The 15,987-nt window shown below is 46.9% G+C and overlaps 2 protein-coding genes and 1 pseudogene across 8 annotated transcripts in view; 2 read left to right on the top strand and 1 right to left on the bottom strand.

Annotated features, from left to right (window-relative positions):
* The window catches only part of ACSS2 (acyl-CoA synthetase short chain family member 2), a 48,296-nt gene extending 42,440 nt beyond the window's left edge, over positions 1-5,856 (top strand). Inside the window, exons 11-18 of one of the 3 annotated variants that reach the window (XM_006749350.3) lie at positions 116-248; positions 330-386; positions 575-655; positions 1,825-1,933; positions 3,494-3,562; positions 3,901-4,077; positions 4,893-4,967; positions 5,111-5,856. In XM_006749350.3, coding sequence (XP_006749413.1) covers positions 116-248; positions 330-386; positions 575-655; positions 1,825-1,933; positions 3,494-3,562; positions 3,901-4,077; positions 4,893-4,967; positions 5,111-5,238 — 829 coding nt within the window. In that variant the 3' untranslated portion in view covers positions 5,239-5,856. The remainder of the gene's footprint in view (positions 1-115; positions 249-329; positions 387-574; positions 656-1,824; positions 1,934-3,493; positions 3,563-3,900; positions 4,078-4,892; positions 4,968-5,110) is intronic. The other 2 variants (XM_081832930.1, XM_081832931.1) reach the window with 2 other exon arrangements.
* A 569-nt stretch (positions 5,857-6,425) lies between these two features.
* The window catches only part of GSS (glutathione synthetase), a 27,732-nt gene continuing 18,170 nt past the window's right edge, over positions 6,426-15,987 (bottom strand). For 3 of the 5 annotated variants that reach the window (XM_081832932.1, XM_081832933.1, XM_081832934.1), the window contains 7 exons: positions 14,819-14,899; positions 14,641-14,718; positions 11,995-12,061; positions 10,108-10,302; positions 9,533-9,614; positions 7,958-8,147; positions 6,426-6,969 (listed from right to left, as the gene is read on the bottom strand). In XM_081832932.1, coding sequence (XP_081689058.1) covers positions 6,846-6,969; positions 7,958-8,147; positions 9,533-9,614; positions 10,108-10,302; positions 11,995-12,061; positions 14,641-14,718; positions 14,819-14,899 — 817 coding nt within the window. In that variant the 3' untranslated portion in view covers positions 6,426-6,845. Of the gene's footprint in view, positions 6,970-7,209; positions 7,380-7,957; positions 8,148-9,532; positions 9,615-10,107; positions 10,303-11,994; positions 12,062-14,640; positions 14,719-14,818; positions 14,900-15,987 lie in introns of all 5 variants that reach the window. The other 2 variants (XR_014149108.1, XR_014149109.1) reach the window with 2 other exon arrangements.
* On the top strand, positions 12,249-14,092 carry LOC102727677 (ubiquitin-conjugating enzyme E2 N pseudogene; annotated as a pseudogene).

The raw sequence follows: 15,987 nt of genomic DNA, 5'->3' as shown, positions 1-15,987 counted from the left end.
CCACTGTTCCAACTCCTTGGCCTAGAATAGGGGAGGGGGCAGAAGAGCCTGGGCATGTCTTCCTGGTTCCCAGTGGTACTCAGAGCCTTCCTTTCTTCCCACTCCCCTGCCCAAGGCATAGCCGGGCATCCTTACAGGTGTTAGGCACAGTGGGTGAACCCATTAACCCTGAGGCCTGGCTGTGGTACCACCAGGTGGTAGGTGCCCAGCGCTGTTCCATCGTGGACACCTTCTGGCAGACAGAGACAGTGAGTAAAGGAATCAGAAGGCTGGGGCTGAGGGACAGTGTGGGAAGACTGACTCAAACCCCCGATCTCTGACTTCCACAGGGTGGCCATATGCTGACCCCCCTCCCTGGTGCCACACCAATGAAGCCTGGTTCTGCTGTGAGTGAGGCTCCCTTGGCTGGTACTGGGCTAGGCAGGAGTAGAGTCTCTGGGCCTAGAGAGAGGGTGGGGGACTAGACTAATATGTGTGAGGAACCTGGGGCTCTGAGGGTCCCTGGGAGAGGTAAAGAGTTGAGTCACAGTTGCCTCATTTCTCTCCTTGAGTCCTCTCTCCTGTTTGCTTTTAGACTTTCCCGTTCTTTGGTGTAGCTCCTGCAATTTTGAATGAGTCTGGGGAAGAGTTGGAAGGTGAAGCTGAAGGTTACCTGGTGAGGTCCTGATCCTTGGATGTCTTTGAGGAGTTGGGAGGAAAGAGTACAGCAAGGGATGCTGTACTTTGCTTCAGAGTTTAGAACCTAATTTCTACTGGTAGGTGCTTATGGCTAAAGCTCCATGGTTGAGGGTTTATCCTCTGCAAGACCCTGGAGGAAATCCTTCTGGTTATTTAGCCTGCCTCTCTGCCTTTTGGCCCACTTTGGCTCTTAAGGACTCTGCTCAAGTTTCCTCATGATGCCTTTTGGGGTCTGGAAGACTTAGTGCTAACTCTCTTTGACAAAAGTTCTAGTGTGAAAGGAGTCTTCATAACAGTAGAGAATCATACAGGCTCCAGAGTCAGCCTGCTTGGGTTCAAATCCTAGCTCTGCCTCTTCTGTGACTTCAGATAGGTTGCCTAACCCCTTTGAACTTAAATTTCATTTGTAAAATAGGGTCATATAGTACCTTTGTCTCCTCAAGTTGCTGGATCGATTAAATTAGATAATCCATTTGACGGATTTAGCATAGAACCTAACAGTGTTTAACAAATGTTAGCGGTTGTGATTTTTATATTAATACTTGTAGGAAGATCATCAGCCCCCACTCTCCACCCTCCATCCCACTTTACTTTTACTAAGAGCAAGTTAGTAACAAGGACAGGACTTAAATCCATGCCTTCTGACTCTTAGCCTAGAATTTCATCCATCTCATCAATCTACTACCACAGGACGTTATTGATTGGGGCAATACTTTTTCACTTTTATATGACTATTTTCATTTGTATCAAACTGGACTTGGTTTCCTGAGGAGACTCAAATTTACTAAATGCTTATCACTAGCAGAACATGGTACTAGGCAACTTCCACATACCATTAATTCAATCTTCACAGTAACTTTGGGAGGATGAGATTACTTTCTCTGATCTACAGAAGAGGATCTGAAGCTTAGAGAGGCAAAGTTACTAACCCGAGGTCACACACTAAGTAGCAGAGCCAGGATTCTCAGTCTGGATTGTCTTTCTCCACAGCCTGTACTTTGTCCTCTTCTCAGGAAGGGCATTCAGGCCATTTCTCCTCAGGCTGGGCAAAACTGTGATTGCCCAGGCTGTGAGTGAGACAGTGTCTCGTCTTTCAGTGAGACACAGTATAGCCCATGTGACCACTGTGCCTTTCTCACTCCCTAGGTGTTCAAGCAGCCCTGGCCAGGAATCATGCGCACAGTCTATGGGAACCATGAACGCTTTGAGGCCACCTACTTTAAGAAGTTCCCCGGTTACTACGTAACGGGAGATGGTGAGCCTTGGCTCCCTTTCCCATATCTCCCACCTTGACATGTACCTTCCCCTTCCATTTTCAGGAAGAATTGGTTAGTGGTGAAGAAAAACAGAGAGGAACGTATTCTATGTGTCAGTGTCTAATATCCAGGTAGAGCTGTAGAGAAGACTGTAAGAGCAGGAATGAGTGTTGCAAGGAGGGTCTCAGCATGGTATCACCTGATGTGATATATGAGGCAAGAAGTTCTTATTTCCACTGTTCCTGTGCTAAAAGAATTAGGGCATGTAGCACTGTGTATTACTATGTCATATGCATCCTCATGTCTGGAGCCTATGTTTGCCCATGACTCTCTCCACCAATCCCTTCATCCATAGCTTCTTATTGAGCATGTATTATGTCTAGGCACTGATCTAAGTTCAGGGATTATTACCATGAATAAGGTAGGCAAGGTCTCTGTTCACAGGGGGCTTATATTCTAGTAAGGGGAGACAGACAATAAATTTAGCAAACAAGTGAATAAGCTTATCTCGGTGACAAGTGCTATGAAGAAAAATAAATAGGGTAACAGGATAAAGAATGTCTACAGGAATGGCCACCATACATGGGATGGTGAAAGAAGGCTTCTTTGAAGTGATATTTGTTTAACCAGAGACCGCCAGGGTGAGGAGGAGGCCAGGCATGGGAAAATCTGGAGTGAGTGTTCTGTGCAGACACCAGCTTGAAATGTCTGAGGAACAGACTGAAGCCTGTGTGTCTGACATGTAGTGAGCAAAGGGAAGAATGTTACATGAAGTTGGAGAGGTAGATAATGTGGGGCCTTGTGGGCCATGGTGGGGACTTTGGATTTTATCCAGTGTACAGTGGGGAAGACCTTTAGGGCTTGTAAGCAGAGAAGTGATAAGAACTGATTTATTGTTTAGAAAATAACTTTGATTTATGGAGAACGGACTTTAGGTGGGTGTATTAATTATCTATTGCCATGGAAAAAATTACCCCCCAAATTGGCAGCTTAAAACAACAAATATTATCTCATACAGTTTCTGACGATCAGGAATTTGTGAGTGGCTTTGCCCGTAGTTCTCATTCAGAGTCTCTCATGGGTTGCAGTGAAGCTGTTGGTTGGGGCTGCAGTCATTTGAAGGTTTGACTGAGCCTGGAGGACACACTTCCAAGCTCACTCATGTGGCTGTTGGCAGGAACCCTCAGTTCTGCACCACGTGTGCCTCTCCATAGGGCTACTTACGACATGGCAGCTGACTTCCCCTAGAGCAAATCATCTGAGAGAATGCCACAGTGTCTTCTAGAATCTAATTTCAGAAATGACATACCATCCCTTCTGCCAAATTCTATTGATTACAGAGACTAACCCTAGTACAATGAGAAAGAGGACTGCACGGGAGTCAGAATATCAGAAAGTGGAAATCAGTGTAGCTGTCTTGGAGCCTGGCTACCACGTGGGAGAGTTTAGAAGCAGGAAGACTTGTTAGGGGGCTATTAGTGGGTGTAGCATTTTGGTAATGTGGATCATGTATCCTACTGTGGGATATTCATTACATTGTGCATTTCTTCTCTTTCCAGGCTGCCGGCGGGACCAGGATGGCTATTACTGGATCACTGGCAGGATTGATGACATGCTAAATGTATCTGGTGAGGGCCAGAGACCGTTTTCCCTTCTCATTAGCACTACTCCCCCAGTAAGTCCCAGCCAAAGCCTTCCGAGCGAGCCAGGATGTCCTCTAGACAAACCACGCTTGGAGTGCAGCATTCAGTTCTGGGTACAGGTTTTGGAGGAAGAGTGATAAACACTGGAATGTGCCTGGAGGAGGGGAACTGGGATGGTGGGACAACTGAAGCAGGTCATGTGAGGAATGAATGAAGGGGCTTCCCCACTTGACCAGACCAGGACTGCCCTGCTGGCATAGATGGAACAGGGGCTGGGGTAGAGGCTGGGATCTCTCTCATGGCACTTGCTTTCCCTTGACAAGGACATCTGCTGAGCACAGCAGAGGTGGAATCAGCACTTGTGGAACATGAGGCTATTGCAGAGGCAGCTGTGGTCGGCCACCCTCATCCTGTGAAGGGCGAATGCCTCTACTGCTTTGTCACCCTGTGCGATGGCTACACCTTCAGCCCCACCCTCACCGAGGAGCTCAAGAAGCAGAGTGAGGAGCCTCCCCAAGCAGGGACTGTAGGGTCTGACCTGACAACCCAGTTAGCACAGCAAGTTGTTGGGGAGAGGCTAGAGCAAGCTGCGAACCACAGACAGATCCCAGGGGGCCTTAGGGGCTGCTTGTCTTCTTCCCACTCAGTCCCCACTAGTCTGTCCACTAGGATGCTAATGGCTGACATTTATAGAATTCTCTGTGCCACCACTGGGCTAAGTCCTTTAAATGCATTAATCCATTTAATCCCGATAATCACCACTGTGAAATAGATCCTATTGTTACTCCCATCCTAAAGATGAAGAAATTGAGGCTCAGAGAAGTTAAGTTACTTGCCCAAGGCTACACTGCTAGTAAACTGGGATTTAAATTCTAGCAGGCTGATTTTTAGAGTCTGAGTTCCATGAAGGTAGATTAAAATAAAATGAGATAGTAAAAGACAGTGTGTTAAAAAGAGAGAAAGACTGGGGTGCCTGGGTGGCTCAGTTGTTAAGCATCTGCCTTCAGCTCAGGTCATGATCCCAGGGTCTTGGGATGGAGCCCCGCATCGGGCTCCCTGCTCAGCGGGAAGCCTGCTTCTCCCTCTCCCCCTCCCCCTGCTCGTGTTCCCTCTCTCGCTGTGTCTCTGTCAAATAAATAAATAAATAAAATCTTTCAAAAAAAAAGAGAGAGAAAGATAGACAATGACTCCAAGAATGACTCTGTGGGCAGGGCCTTGGAGAGGAAATAGGGAGGGAACAAAGCCATCTCTACCTTGGTTTTTGGGAGCGTGGCTAAGGGTACTGAAGAAATGCTTAATGATTTCTTGGTTACAGTTAGAGAAAAGATTGGCCCCATTGCCACTCCGGATTATATCCAGAATGCACCTGGCTTGCCTAAAACCCGCTCAGGTATGTTCAGAGGCCTCAAGGGATTGGGTTTGGGATTGGCCAAGGCCTAATGGTGGTGGAGTGTGTATGGATGGAAGCCTCTTCGGCAGGGCTGGAGTGGGTCAGTGCTATTACCAGGTAACCAGAAGGCTGTGGTCCTCCAGGGAAAATCATGAGGCGGGTGCTTCGGAAGATTGCTCAGAATGACCACGACCTGGGGGACACGTCTACTGTGGCTGACCCAACTGTCATCTGCCAGCTCTTCAACCACCGCTGCCTGACCATCCAGTAAACAAGACCTTGCCCTTTACCCAGGCTTCCCCCTGCTTGGCTTTCCAAAGTTTTGCCCACCCTCCCTGTCCCCATCCAGGAGTGCTGAGGGCCAGGGCTGACCCACACCACCTCCCTTGACCAGCTGTCTGGGACCAAGGACCAGCTTTGCCCTTGGGTGGAGGCAACTTCCTGTGGCTGCCAGACAGATGGGACATGGCCCAGGTTAGCCTCAGATTGCTGTGCCCCTAGACCTCAAGAGCCCTTGGAGCCCAGAACAGGGACCTGAAGGTCATGTCCCTTACCCAAGTTAAGTATGCAGAAGGCAAGTGAGGGTCTAGACTGAAGCAGGGAGGCAGCTCTGTAATCCTATGTCAGCTCTCTCAGGAAGCACCAGTACTTATCTCTGGATATGCATTTGTCCTTAGAAATGCCTGTGTGTGAGTCCCAAAAGAATTGATTATTATTTTTTTTAAATACTTTGCTGCTTCTCTTCTAGATCTGAATTCTCTTTTGTGCCAGATGGCAGTGCTTGTCTGCCCATTTGCTTCAGGGGATGTGCAGACAGGCTGTTTCCAGAGGGTTTTCAGATTACCTGCTTCTTTGCTGGAATAAATGTGTTTTGTTCCTAGGGCCAGAAGAGTTTGTCTTTCTTGTCCTCTGTTCCCACCCTTCCATGAACAGTCCTGCCCATACGAGACACTCTCAGATGAAACTCTTCTTGCCCGTCATGCTCAGGCTCTGGTTGTAGGAATAAAGTCTATGACCTTAAAAAGGTGGTAACTTGTTTTCTTAGGTATCTTATAGACTGTATACTTAACTAGCTGCTCTGATTTGTGTGGGTGATGGGAAGGGAAGTGGTTTTCCTCAGGAATACCCCAATATCCTCCTTCCAGAACTTTTGGTTTGGGCAGATCTAGGCAGGGCTTCACTCAAAGGCCGTTTGGCAAGCTCCTGAACTAAGCAGGAAAGCACCTGAAGCCAGTTCCCGCCTGTGATGTCCCATCACAGTTGCAATATTTCCTGTGATCCTGTGGGAGCATTAGTGAGTGACTAAGGATTGGAACTTTAGGGTTCTATCCTAGGGTCTGAGGCTAGGGAGACTCTGATTATAGCCAAGTCATTTACCCTGCTCTAATCCACTCTAAGTGTGCTGACCCAGATTATAGCTCCTCCCCCACCAAATGTATAAACCAAGGAATCACAGAATCAGCAATCAGTAGTTTTATTTAAGGCAGAGGTGGGGAAAGGCTATGCCCCTTCACCGCCCTCCTCCTACCTCTCAGTCCTATCCTAGGTCAAACACTGGAACCTGCTGGAAAGGCTGACGGGCTGAGAGGAGGGTGGCAGAGTCATGGACCCTTACCTCAAATCAGCTTACCTCAAACCTATACCCACACTCCCAGGATTTAGGGGCCTCTAGATCTCACCTAAGGGAAACACAGCTTTTCTGGTCCTCAGATGGGAGAGCTGGGGGAAGGTACTCAGCATTCACCCTTCTGTGAACTGAAGAGACCAGCCCCTCCAAGGTGCCCGGAGGGAAGCCCCTCAGAGGGGCTAGGAGAGGAATGACAAGTATGAGGGATAGAAGATCTCTTGAGTGAAGTCTGGGCAGGCCCGGCTGTGCCCTCACACAGGGTATGGGTTGTCCAGGACTGCGACTCCTGCTGCTACACCACCGTCTGCATGCTCGATGGCTTTGGTTCGAAGCAGATGTCCCACATGCTTGTTCATCACAAGTGTCTTTTCCTGCCTATAGAAATGGGGACAGGAGACACACAACTCCGTTACCAAGACAGCCCCCACACCCAAGACCTTCCCTGGTCCCACCTGAGCAGTATATGAGTGACTGACTACATTCAAGGAAGTGCTAGGATTTTAGAATCAGAATTGGGTTTGCATCCTCTCTGCGAAATTACTAGCTCTGTGCCTTTGAGCAAGTCACTCAGCCTTTCTAAATATCAATTTCCTCAATTTAAAATAGAGATAATACCTCTCACTTTGCAAGACGGTCACGAGGATTAAACAGAGCAGGAAAAGCACTTAGCATGATGCCAGGCTCACATTTCATGTTCTGTAGCTGTAAGTTTCCTTCTCTATCTCTCTCTCAAGATGGCTGTGGTGATAGTCAGGTTTGGGGGGAAGTGGCAGGCAGAAATGCTGCTAGAGGGAAAGATTGCAGAGAAAAGGCTATGGTTGGGAGCATGGTAGGATCTGGTATTCCTCCCACTTTGCTTGACCTTGAAGTGCAAATTTGCAGGAAGTGGTTTAAGGGACCAGGAACTATTCCTTACAAATTCCCAAGTAGTCTTCTCCTCCTGATCCTTTAGTGCTCAAATCCAAACCCACAGGCCACTCAGCCTTTCAAAGGCACTGATTATCCTCTAGCTGGCCCCTCCCACCTTTCCCCAGAATTCCTGGTGGCCTGGAAACTGGACCCAAATTCTCTTCTTCCCTGGGGTCTCCTTCTAGTCCAGGGTTACTTTCTTATCCATCTTGATATTACTTGTAATTTCCTTTACAGTTACAAAGCACTTCTCATCTGGCTTCATTTGATAGCCCTGTGAGGTGGGCAGGTCTTGGCTCCTTGGCTTCATTTATTAGATAAGGAAACAGGTAACATGGCTATGGACTGGCAGAGCTAGAACTGAAGCCCAGGATTCCTGTCCCCTGTCCTTTGCTTCCTCTGGGCTCGCTTGGCTGACCCTCTGACAAGGAGGAGACCCTCTTGTCTGGCTTACCTGACATAGACCCCAAAGATGCCTAGCTCTGAGATGCACTGGACCACTCGGACAGGGCTCCCAGGCCGTAGCAGGCAATTTCCAAAAGGCTCAGGTTCAATCTTTTCCATGAGGATGTAGGAGGCCCTCTCCTCGCTGTCCTTCAGCCGCTCCAGGGCCTGCACCATCTCCTCCCCGTAGAGGTTGTTACCTGCAATGGCACTGGCCAGTCACCCTGGACCCTCTGCGTACCTTCTCTACTCTATGCCCCCATTTCTGTGGTCAAGTCAGCAGCCTCAGTTCCTGACATCAGCTCAGTGAAGCTAGGGCAGGCCTGGCTCCAAAGGAGGGCATGTCACTTTAACAGGCAAGCCCTACCTACACAAGCAAACACACCTTCCACCACATCATCCTGCCCCGGTCCCCCTACCTGTCTGTGGCTTGCTTTCTCAGCCTCCCTGACTGGCTCCTGCCCCTCTTAAATGTTGAGATTCCTAAGGAATTGTCCTCTCCTCTATGTACATGCCTTTTTTTTTTTTGGAAGACCTCTTCTAAGGCTCCATCTATTATTCTCTGACTTGTTAATTCCCAAATCTTTAACTTAAGCTCCCTGTTCTAGACACCACATGGATATCCCATGGGCTCCCAGAACAAACTCAACATGTCCAACTAGAACTCATTACTTCTGTCTGAACCTGTTCCTCCTGGACCTTCCTACTCCCAATCAGGTGAAAGGCATCCCTGAGTCATATTTGACTCTTCCCTCTACATTACCTGTCACTAACTCAGACATGTCTCTTCAGTCTGTACTCCACAATGTCCTAGCCCTAGCCCGGGCCTCTGCAATTATACGAGCCTCCTCTATGGTCTCTGTTACCAAGGAATCCCCTCATCCAGGACAAGCTCTACTATGGCTGAAACATGGATCCTTGGGCAGTCGTGTGTCCCTTCCCTCCTTAAAACTCTCTAATGGATTCCCAGGACCCTCAGGATAAAATCCAGTTTCCTACCTATTTTCAATGTCCCTTATAATGATGTCCCAAACCATCTTTTCTGGCCTAAATCCCTGCCTCCTCCCATCTCCTATGCTGCACTCCAGCCTTACCAGTTACTCCTTAATCTCCAAACATACACTTCCATGGACCAGTATCTCTACTTGAGGCTGTTCCTTCTGTATGGAATGCTCTCCCCCCTTTCCCACCTGGTAAACTCCTACCTATCCTTTAAGACCAAGATCAAAACTCATCTCCTCTGGGTCTGTGAGGCAGACATGATCCCTGCCCTCAAGGAGTTCAAACCAGGCAGGAAGACATCCAACCTCCTGATATGCCCTATCCCACTTCCCTACAATCTAGCCACAGGCACCTCAGGCTAAACTTGTCCAAACCCTCCGGTTACAGTTAATCAGGTTCCCCTGTGCTCAACAGCACTTGATCACAGGGTCTCCTAGGACACTGTCCAAGATGAGGGCCTGTGTCAGTTCCTCCTGTGTCCCCCAGAGTCTGGGACTCTGCCCATAGCAAGTGCCGATCAGCATTGATAACAGCCTGCTAGCCCCCTTCCACTGAGCAGCCCTACAAAGGTGAAAGCACCTACCTCCACCCTCTCTCTGGGGCTTCAGCACGAACTGGCTAGGGGCAGCAAGGGCCTCAGCAATGGCCTGGTCCCCTTCTTCACCCTGGCAGGAGGCAAGAAAGCAGTCACCAGCAGTTTTAGGCCAGAGGCAGGAGCTGCGGTCCTACTGGTTATAGAGAGCAGCATCAGAGGAAGAACAGGAAGGGGAAGAGTGATAGCCCCTTCAGACTAGATGCTACTATCTGAATGTGACCCCCAACAAACCCCCTAAAGCAGCAAGTACAGTGAGAACAGGCTTTCTCTGGCAACAGTTCAGGGCTCCTCAGCAGGATGCCTGGAAAGCCCGTATAGATATTCCCCAATTCTTGCTGTCCACCTCAGCTCCTTCCCCTTTCCACCTCCTGCCCCCCACCTCCCCCTTTGCTGATGGAGTTTACAATGGATTCCAGCCCCCTTCCCCAGGGCTCTAAGGGTTCTCACAGAGCATCACTGACCCATGTCTAGCCTACTAGAGGCTCCAGCCTCCCCAACACATTGGGTTCTGGGTTCCTGCCACGTGGGAAGCCTATAGTAGGAGAAAGAGGCTACCCACACACCATGTCCAGTGAGTAGAGGCCAGCAAAGGTGGCCCGGAGACGGGCCACAGTCTCAGGCTGGCCAGGAAGCAACATCTCCAGTATGCCCATTCTGCTCAGCTCCTGCTGCACCTTCTTAGTCCCAGCCAGCTGGGTGGCAATATCCGGGCACTTGACAGCACGTGACCTCTCCAGCAGCAGGCGTGCTTCCCAGTTCTGCAGATGGAAGAAAACAAAAGGAATTCTACTTTATTTCACTTTGGCTGACCTTTATGAGCATCCATCAGGTGCCAGGTTTCATGCTATCTTCACATTCATTATCTCCCACGGTCACTGCAACATCTTTGTGAGGCAGATGTGGATTCTTCCAATATATAGGATTCTTGCCCTCAGGGAGCTCACAGTTTAGCACAATGGTACATGACTATAATTAAAAGGGAAATAACAAAAGGTATAAGGGCATACAAAAACGGATGAAGAGGTTTGAAAGAGGTGGGACACTTGTATATGAGTTCAGCTTCCTACTGTACTCCAAATAAAATCCAAACTCCTCACCACAGACTACAAGACCTATCAGGATCTGCCTCCTGTCCCCCTTTCAACCATGTCAGTTTCTTGACATCCCTCCATCTCACTCTCATAGTCCAGCCACACAGGCCAAACACACAAACGTCATTTCCACCTTTGCATTTGCTGCTTTTCCCTCTGCCTGGAATTCTTTTCCTTTTGGCTTTTCCAGCGGATGGTTGGGTCCTTCTCATCCTTAAGTCTCAGCTCAAACTACCCTATTTAATGTGGGATTCCCCATAATTCTCTATCTTTTCACCCTATTGTTTTATTCAAAGAGTTTCCCTCAACTAGAAAAAAATTTTTTTCTATTTTTGCAAACTTTCTGATGACTATCTCCCTGACCAAAGTGTGAGCTCTGGCCCTTGTTGTCTTATTTCCGATTGTATTCCCCAGTGTCTAAAACACAGTGCTTGGAGCTTTGTAAATGCTCAATAATTATTTGTTATTGTTGTTTAATGAAGTGAAAACTGAGTAGTCAGTTAGACAGGTCAGACTCAATAGGGAAGGCGTTCTCAGATTAGCAGAATAATATGAGTAAAGGCCTGCAGGTGCATAATCACAGGATGAATGTGCTGTGGAATTTGGGGCATGAGAGGCAGGTAAGAAGCTCTGAGGCTTCTAGGAGTTTGGGGTGTGAGAGGCAGGTAAACAGCAGAGGTGTCTCCCAGCTCTGGTCCCCATTCTGACAGTGGGGGGATAGGCTGTCCTTGATAAAGGCTAAGGCCTGAGGAACAACACCCACCCCCACCCATGCTGTGCTCCCTTTGAAGCTACATGGTACGAAAGCAAGATAAGGTGATACCATCATTACTGTCATTAACATGAATGGACAGAAAAATTTTCTGACACAGATAAAAGAGAAGTAAGAGTTGGCAGGAAGGAAATGGTCAGTGGTATGGTGGAACTGGTTTGCATTAGCTAGCCAGAGCTGACTGTACCCATCTCTTTCCAACTCTGTGTCCAGAAATGCTCAATTGGATAGCTTGAAATTGGCCACGATGGGAGTACACCATAGAAATCAGCAAATGCTACAAATTAGGGCTCTCCCCCTGAGAAACATGACTGTTAAACACTTGCCAGCACATCCCTAGAAACAGTATGAATGGTTGAAGCAACATGGATTCCTGAAGATTCAGATTCTAGAAGACAGTGTGTTTGTAGAGGATGAGAGGTAGCAAATAGCTTATGGGAGAATAGGAGGTTCCTCCAGTAATTTCCCTGAGGATCACTGAGGTCAGGGCTCAGGGAAAAACCCAGGTTGTTGTGATGCCTGAGCTGGGTCTCTGAGGAATGATGGTGGGTCCTAGGAGGCAGAGAATGGTCTAACAGAATACCAACCTGTGGACTGTACTGACTCGGCATGTAGCCATCCCGGAAGTAAACCACAGCAACTTCCTGGCCGTCCCTAGAACACAGGATGGAGAAAGCTGCTGGGTTAAATTATAACTGATATGTTCAGTGGTTTAGTGTATTTTAGGGTGCATCAAAATGACTGGCTTTTTTCAAAGTCAGTCTGCACAGGTTGCCTAGACTGTAGTTCCCTGGAAGCAAAGAAAGTAGCTACTCATACCACCACTTCTTCCACTAAAAACATGAAGGTATGCAGTAAGGAATGCTTTAGAATATTCCAGATCTAGAGTCATTAGAGGAAGGCCAGAGGGAAACAAGAAGGCAACTAGAATCAAACCAGATAAATACATTTTAAAAAAGGGCTAAAAATTACTGAGCCTCAGAATCATATTGCCATGCCTAACAAAACACACTTATACTACTTAAAATAGCTGAAACTAGGCTGAGATTCTTTGAAACGGTGGATGTGAGGGTATGGAGATGCAAAATTATGAGTCTAGTCAAGACACAGACTGCCTTGAGTCAAGGCCAGAGGCCAAACTCAGGATCTGACAAGAGGGTCGGGCTTCCTCGAGGATTATCAAGGAAACCCAGCATTTGCTGGCAGAACCAGTTCCTCGCATTAAAGCAGAACCAGATGAGAACAATGCCCATGATTTTCATGTGGTCATTGCTGGCCCCCAGGATGCCCCCTTTGAGGGAGGGCCTTTTAAACTTGAACTATTCTTTCCAGAAGAATACCTGATGGAAGCCCCTAAAGGACGTTTCATGACCAAAATTTATCATCCTAATGTAGATAAGTTGGGAAAAATATGTTTAGATATTTTGAAAGATAAGTGGTCCCCAGCACTGCAGATCTGCACAGTTCCACTATCAATCCAGGCTTTGTTAAATGCTCCCAATCCAGATGATCCATTAGCAAATGATGTAGCAGAGCAGTGGAAGACCAACGAAGCCCAAGCCATAGAGCTAGAGCATGGACTAGGCTATATGCCATGAATAATATTCAAAATCGATCTGATCATCAAGTGTGCATCACTTCTCCTGTTCTGCCAAAACTTCTTCTTTTTTGTTTGCATTTAATGGACACGGTCTTAGAAACACTACAGAATAAAAGCCCAGACATCTTCAGTCCTTTGGTGATTAAATGCACATTATCTATGATTAAAAGACAAACCTATGTCTTGTCTTGATTCACGGTTGTAAAGCATGAGCAAAGACTAGAAGTACCATCTGGATTGTTGTGAAACGTTTAAAAGCAGTGGCCCCTCTCTGCTTTTATTCATTTCTCCCATCCTGGTTTAAGTATAAAGCACTGTGCATGAAGGTAGTTGTCGGGGTTAGCTGCAGGGGTGTGAGTGTTTTCCTTTATTTTATTTTATTTTATTTTATTTTTTGAGGGGGAGAGGTAGTTTTAGTTTAATTTTATGGGCTCCTTTCCCCCTTTTTATGGTGATCTAATTGCACCGGCTAGAAGCAGCTAGCCAGTTCTTTAGAATATGCTCTCTAGCCAAGTCTAACTTTATTTAGACATGGTAGATGGACAAGCTTGACTGTCTGAACCAATATGGGAACATAAAACAAACATCACAGCCTTCACTAATAACACTGTGACTTTGCTGTCAAGTATAGAATCCTTCCTTCAAGAAAAAGCTTCTGACCATTTTGTATGGCTTGTCTGGGAATTTCTGTAAATCTTATGTTTTAGTAAAATAAATTTTGTTGTTCTAAAAAAAAAGATAAAGACTGTCTTTTTAAATTTCTTCCCCTTTGATTTATTTGATATTGTCTGATATATCTGGAAAGTAAATTAATGACTTTGTTATAAAAGCACATTTTGAAAATAGTAAGTGGTATTGTGAAATTCATGAAGGTTCTTAATTTTAATCACAAATTAAAAAAAAAAACCTATAAAGTTCCAGGTCTAAATATGTGTTGCAAGCAATGCTACCAAATTAAGTGGTACTAAAGTCACTTGGTGGAATCCCCCTGGAGGGAAGCACAGGGCCTGGCTTGGAACACAAATCCAGGCCCCTTGAGGCCTTGCCTGGGCTCAGAGAGCAGAATGAATGAGCTATTCCTCTTCTTCCCTGACTACCCAGCCCAACTGCCCTGGCCTGACCAGCTACCAAGAGGGGCAAGAAAACTTTTAGGAGCCCCAGGGCATATGAAAACCGAGGTTATTTTATTGTTTTAAAGATTTTATTTATTTGAGAGAGAGACAGAGAGAGATAGAAAGAGAGAGCACAAGCAAGGTGGGGGGAGGGAGAAGCAGGCTCCCCCCCTGAGCAGGGAGCCCGATGAGGGGCTCAATCCCAGGACCCTGAGTTCATGACCTAAGCCGAAGGCAGACGCTTAACTGTCTGAGCCACCCAGGTGCTCCAACCAAGGTTATTTTAAGAAGGCCCTTATCAAGAATGTCAATAGCTCCGATACAACCCTTTAGAAGCAGAACATGACCACCTTCTCCAAACTTTCCCGAGATGACGGGGTATTTTGCCCCTAAAATTCAGAGAAGGAAGTAAGCCATCGCATCTCCCAGAAGAAAGGATTACTGGGGGAAATGGCTGGCAGGATGAGTTTCCTAAAGCAGCCCTCTATCAGATCCTTGGGGAATGCTCCCTGAACACTTACATAAACAGCCTTCGGTCTTGGTCCAGAGACCCCTTTTCAGAGACATCTTCAAACCTTCGACGGATTACATGGATATTCCTGGAAAAGATGGGCAAAGGTCAGAAGGAATGGATGCTCCGTTCTGAATGGATCTTCACAATCCTGGGGCCATATCTGCCGGTCTCCCTCCTTTACTTACCTGGCTAGTAGCTCATTCTCTATAGCACGCTGGTCAAATATGTTCCTTTCCTTCTCTTGAGCAATCAGTAGCACCAGAGCACTGGGGAAAGAGCAAACACAGTTGGCAGAAGTGGCTACAAGGCTTGTCCTCCCTCCAGCCCACCCATTTCAGGAGTGAGAATGAGAACACAGCTTCCCTGAAAGAGCAGATATTCTCTCAAATCAGGAGGGTCTCAGGCGATACCTGAGGCTATAACACATTATTTCCTGAAACTACGAAACCTGAAAAAATGGAGATGTCTCTGCTCCATCTCCAGTAGGTAGATGAAATACTGTAATGATGTTAATTTTCTGTGCAAATTAAAATTTAGGTTTTAAAATCATCTCAAAAGGGGCGCCTGGGTGGCTCAGTTGTTAAGCATCTGCCTTCGGCTCAGGTCATGATCCCAGGGTCCTGGGATTGAGCCCCACATTGGGCTCCCTGCTCGGCAGGAAGCCTGCTTCTCCCTCTCCCACTCCCCCTGCTTGTGTTCCCTCTCTCGCTGTCTCTCTCTCTGTCAAATAAATAAATAAAATCTTTAAAAAAAAAAAAATCATCTCAAAAACCCAAGAGGACTTTCTCTAAGAACTTAAAAATAATGATTTTAAAATCTTTCTGGAAGAATAAACGAAAAGTACTGAAGAGTATTTTATAGAAGAATAATGCTGGAGGTTGGAGGCTAATGACCCTATTACTAGATTTTAAAGCATATAATAAAAGAGTGTGTGGTTCTTGCATGATACATTAGAATAGCTCAGTGGAATCCTACAGAACCCTACAGAACCAACTATAAATAAAGCATTATCTCTTGGGGACTCCCAACATTTCTGTGATGTACATAGGGACACATTTGGTTCCACAGTATTAATGGGATCACTGAGGCTTCCCTGACCTCTTCCTTTCTGCTACTCACATGCTTCCTTTTTTTTTTTTAATGTTTTATTTATTGGGGCGCCTGGGTGGCTCAGTTGGTTAAGCAACTGCCTTCGGCTCAGGTCATGGTCCCGGGGTCCTGGGATCGAGTCCCGCATTGGTCTCCCTGCTCCGCGGGAAGCCTGCTTCTCCCTTGCCCACTCCCCCTGCTTGTGTTCCCTCTCTCGCTGTCTCTGTCAATTAAATAAAATCTTTAAAAAAAAAAAAGATTTGGG

This window comes from Leptonychotes weddellii, chromosome 10 (assembly GCF_054177405.1).
Source record: "Leptonychotes weddellii isolate Sample4059 chromosome 10, ASM5417740v2, whole genome shotgun sequence".
NCBI lineage: Eukaryota > Metazoa > Chordata > Mammalia > Carnivora > Phocidae > Leptonychotes > Leptonychotes weddellii.
Note: the sequence above shows the minus strand (reverse complement) of the source record. Positions and strands in the feature narration are given on the sequence as shown.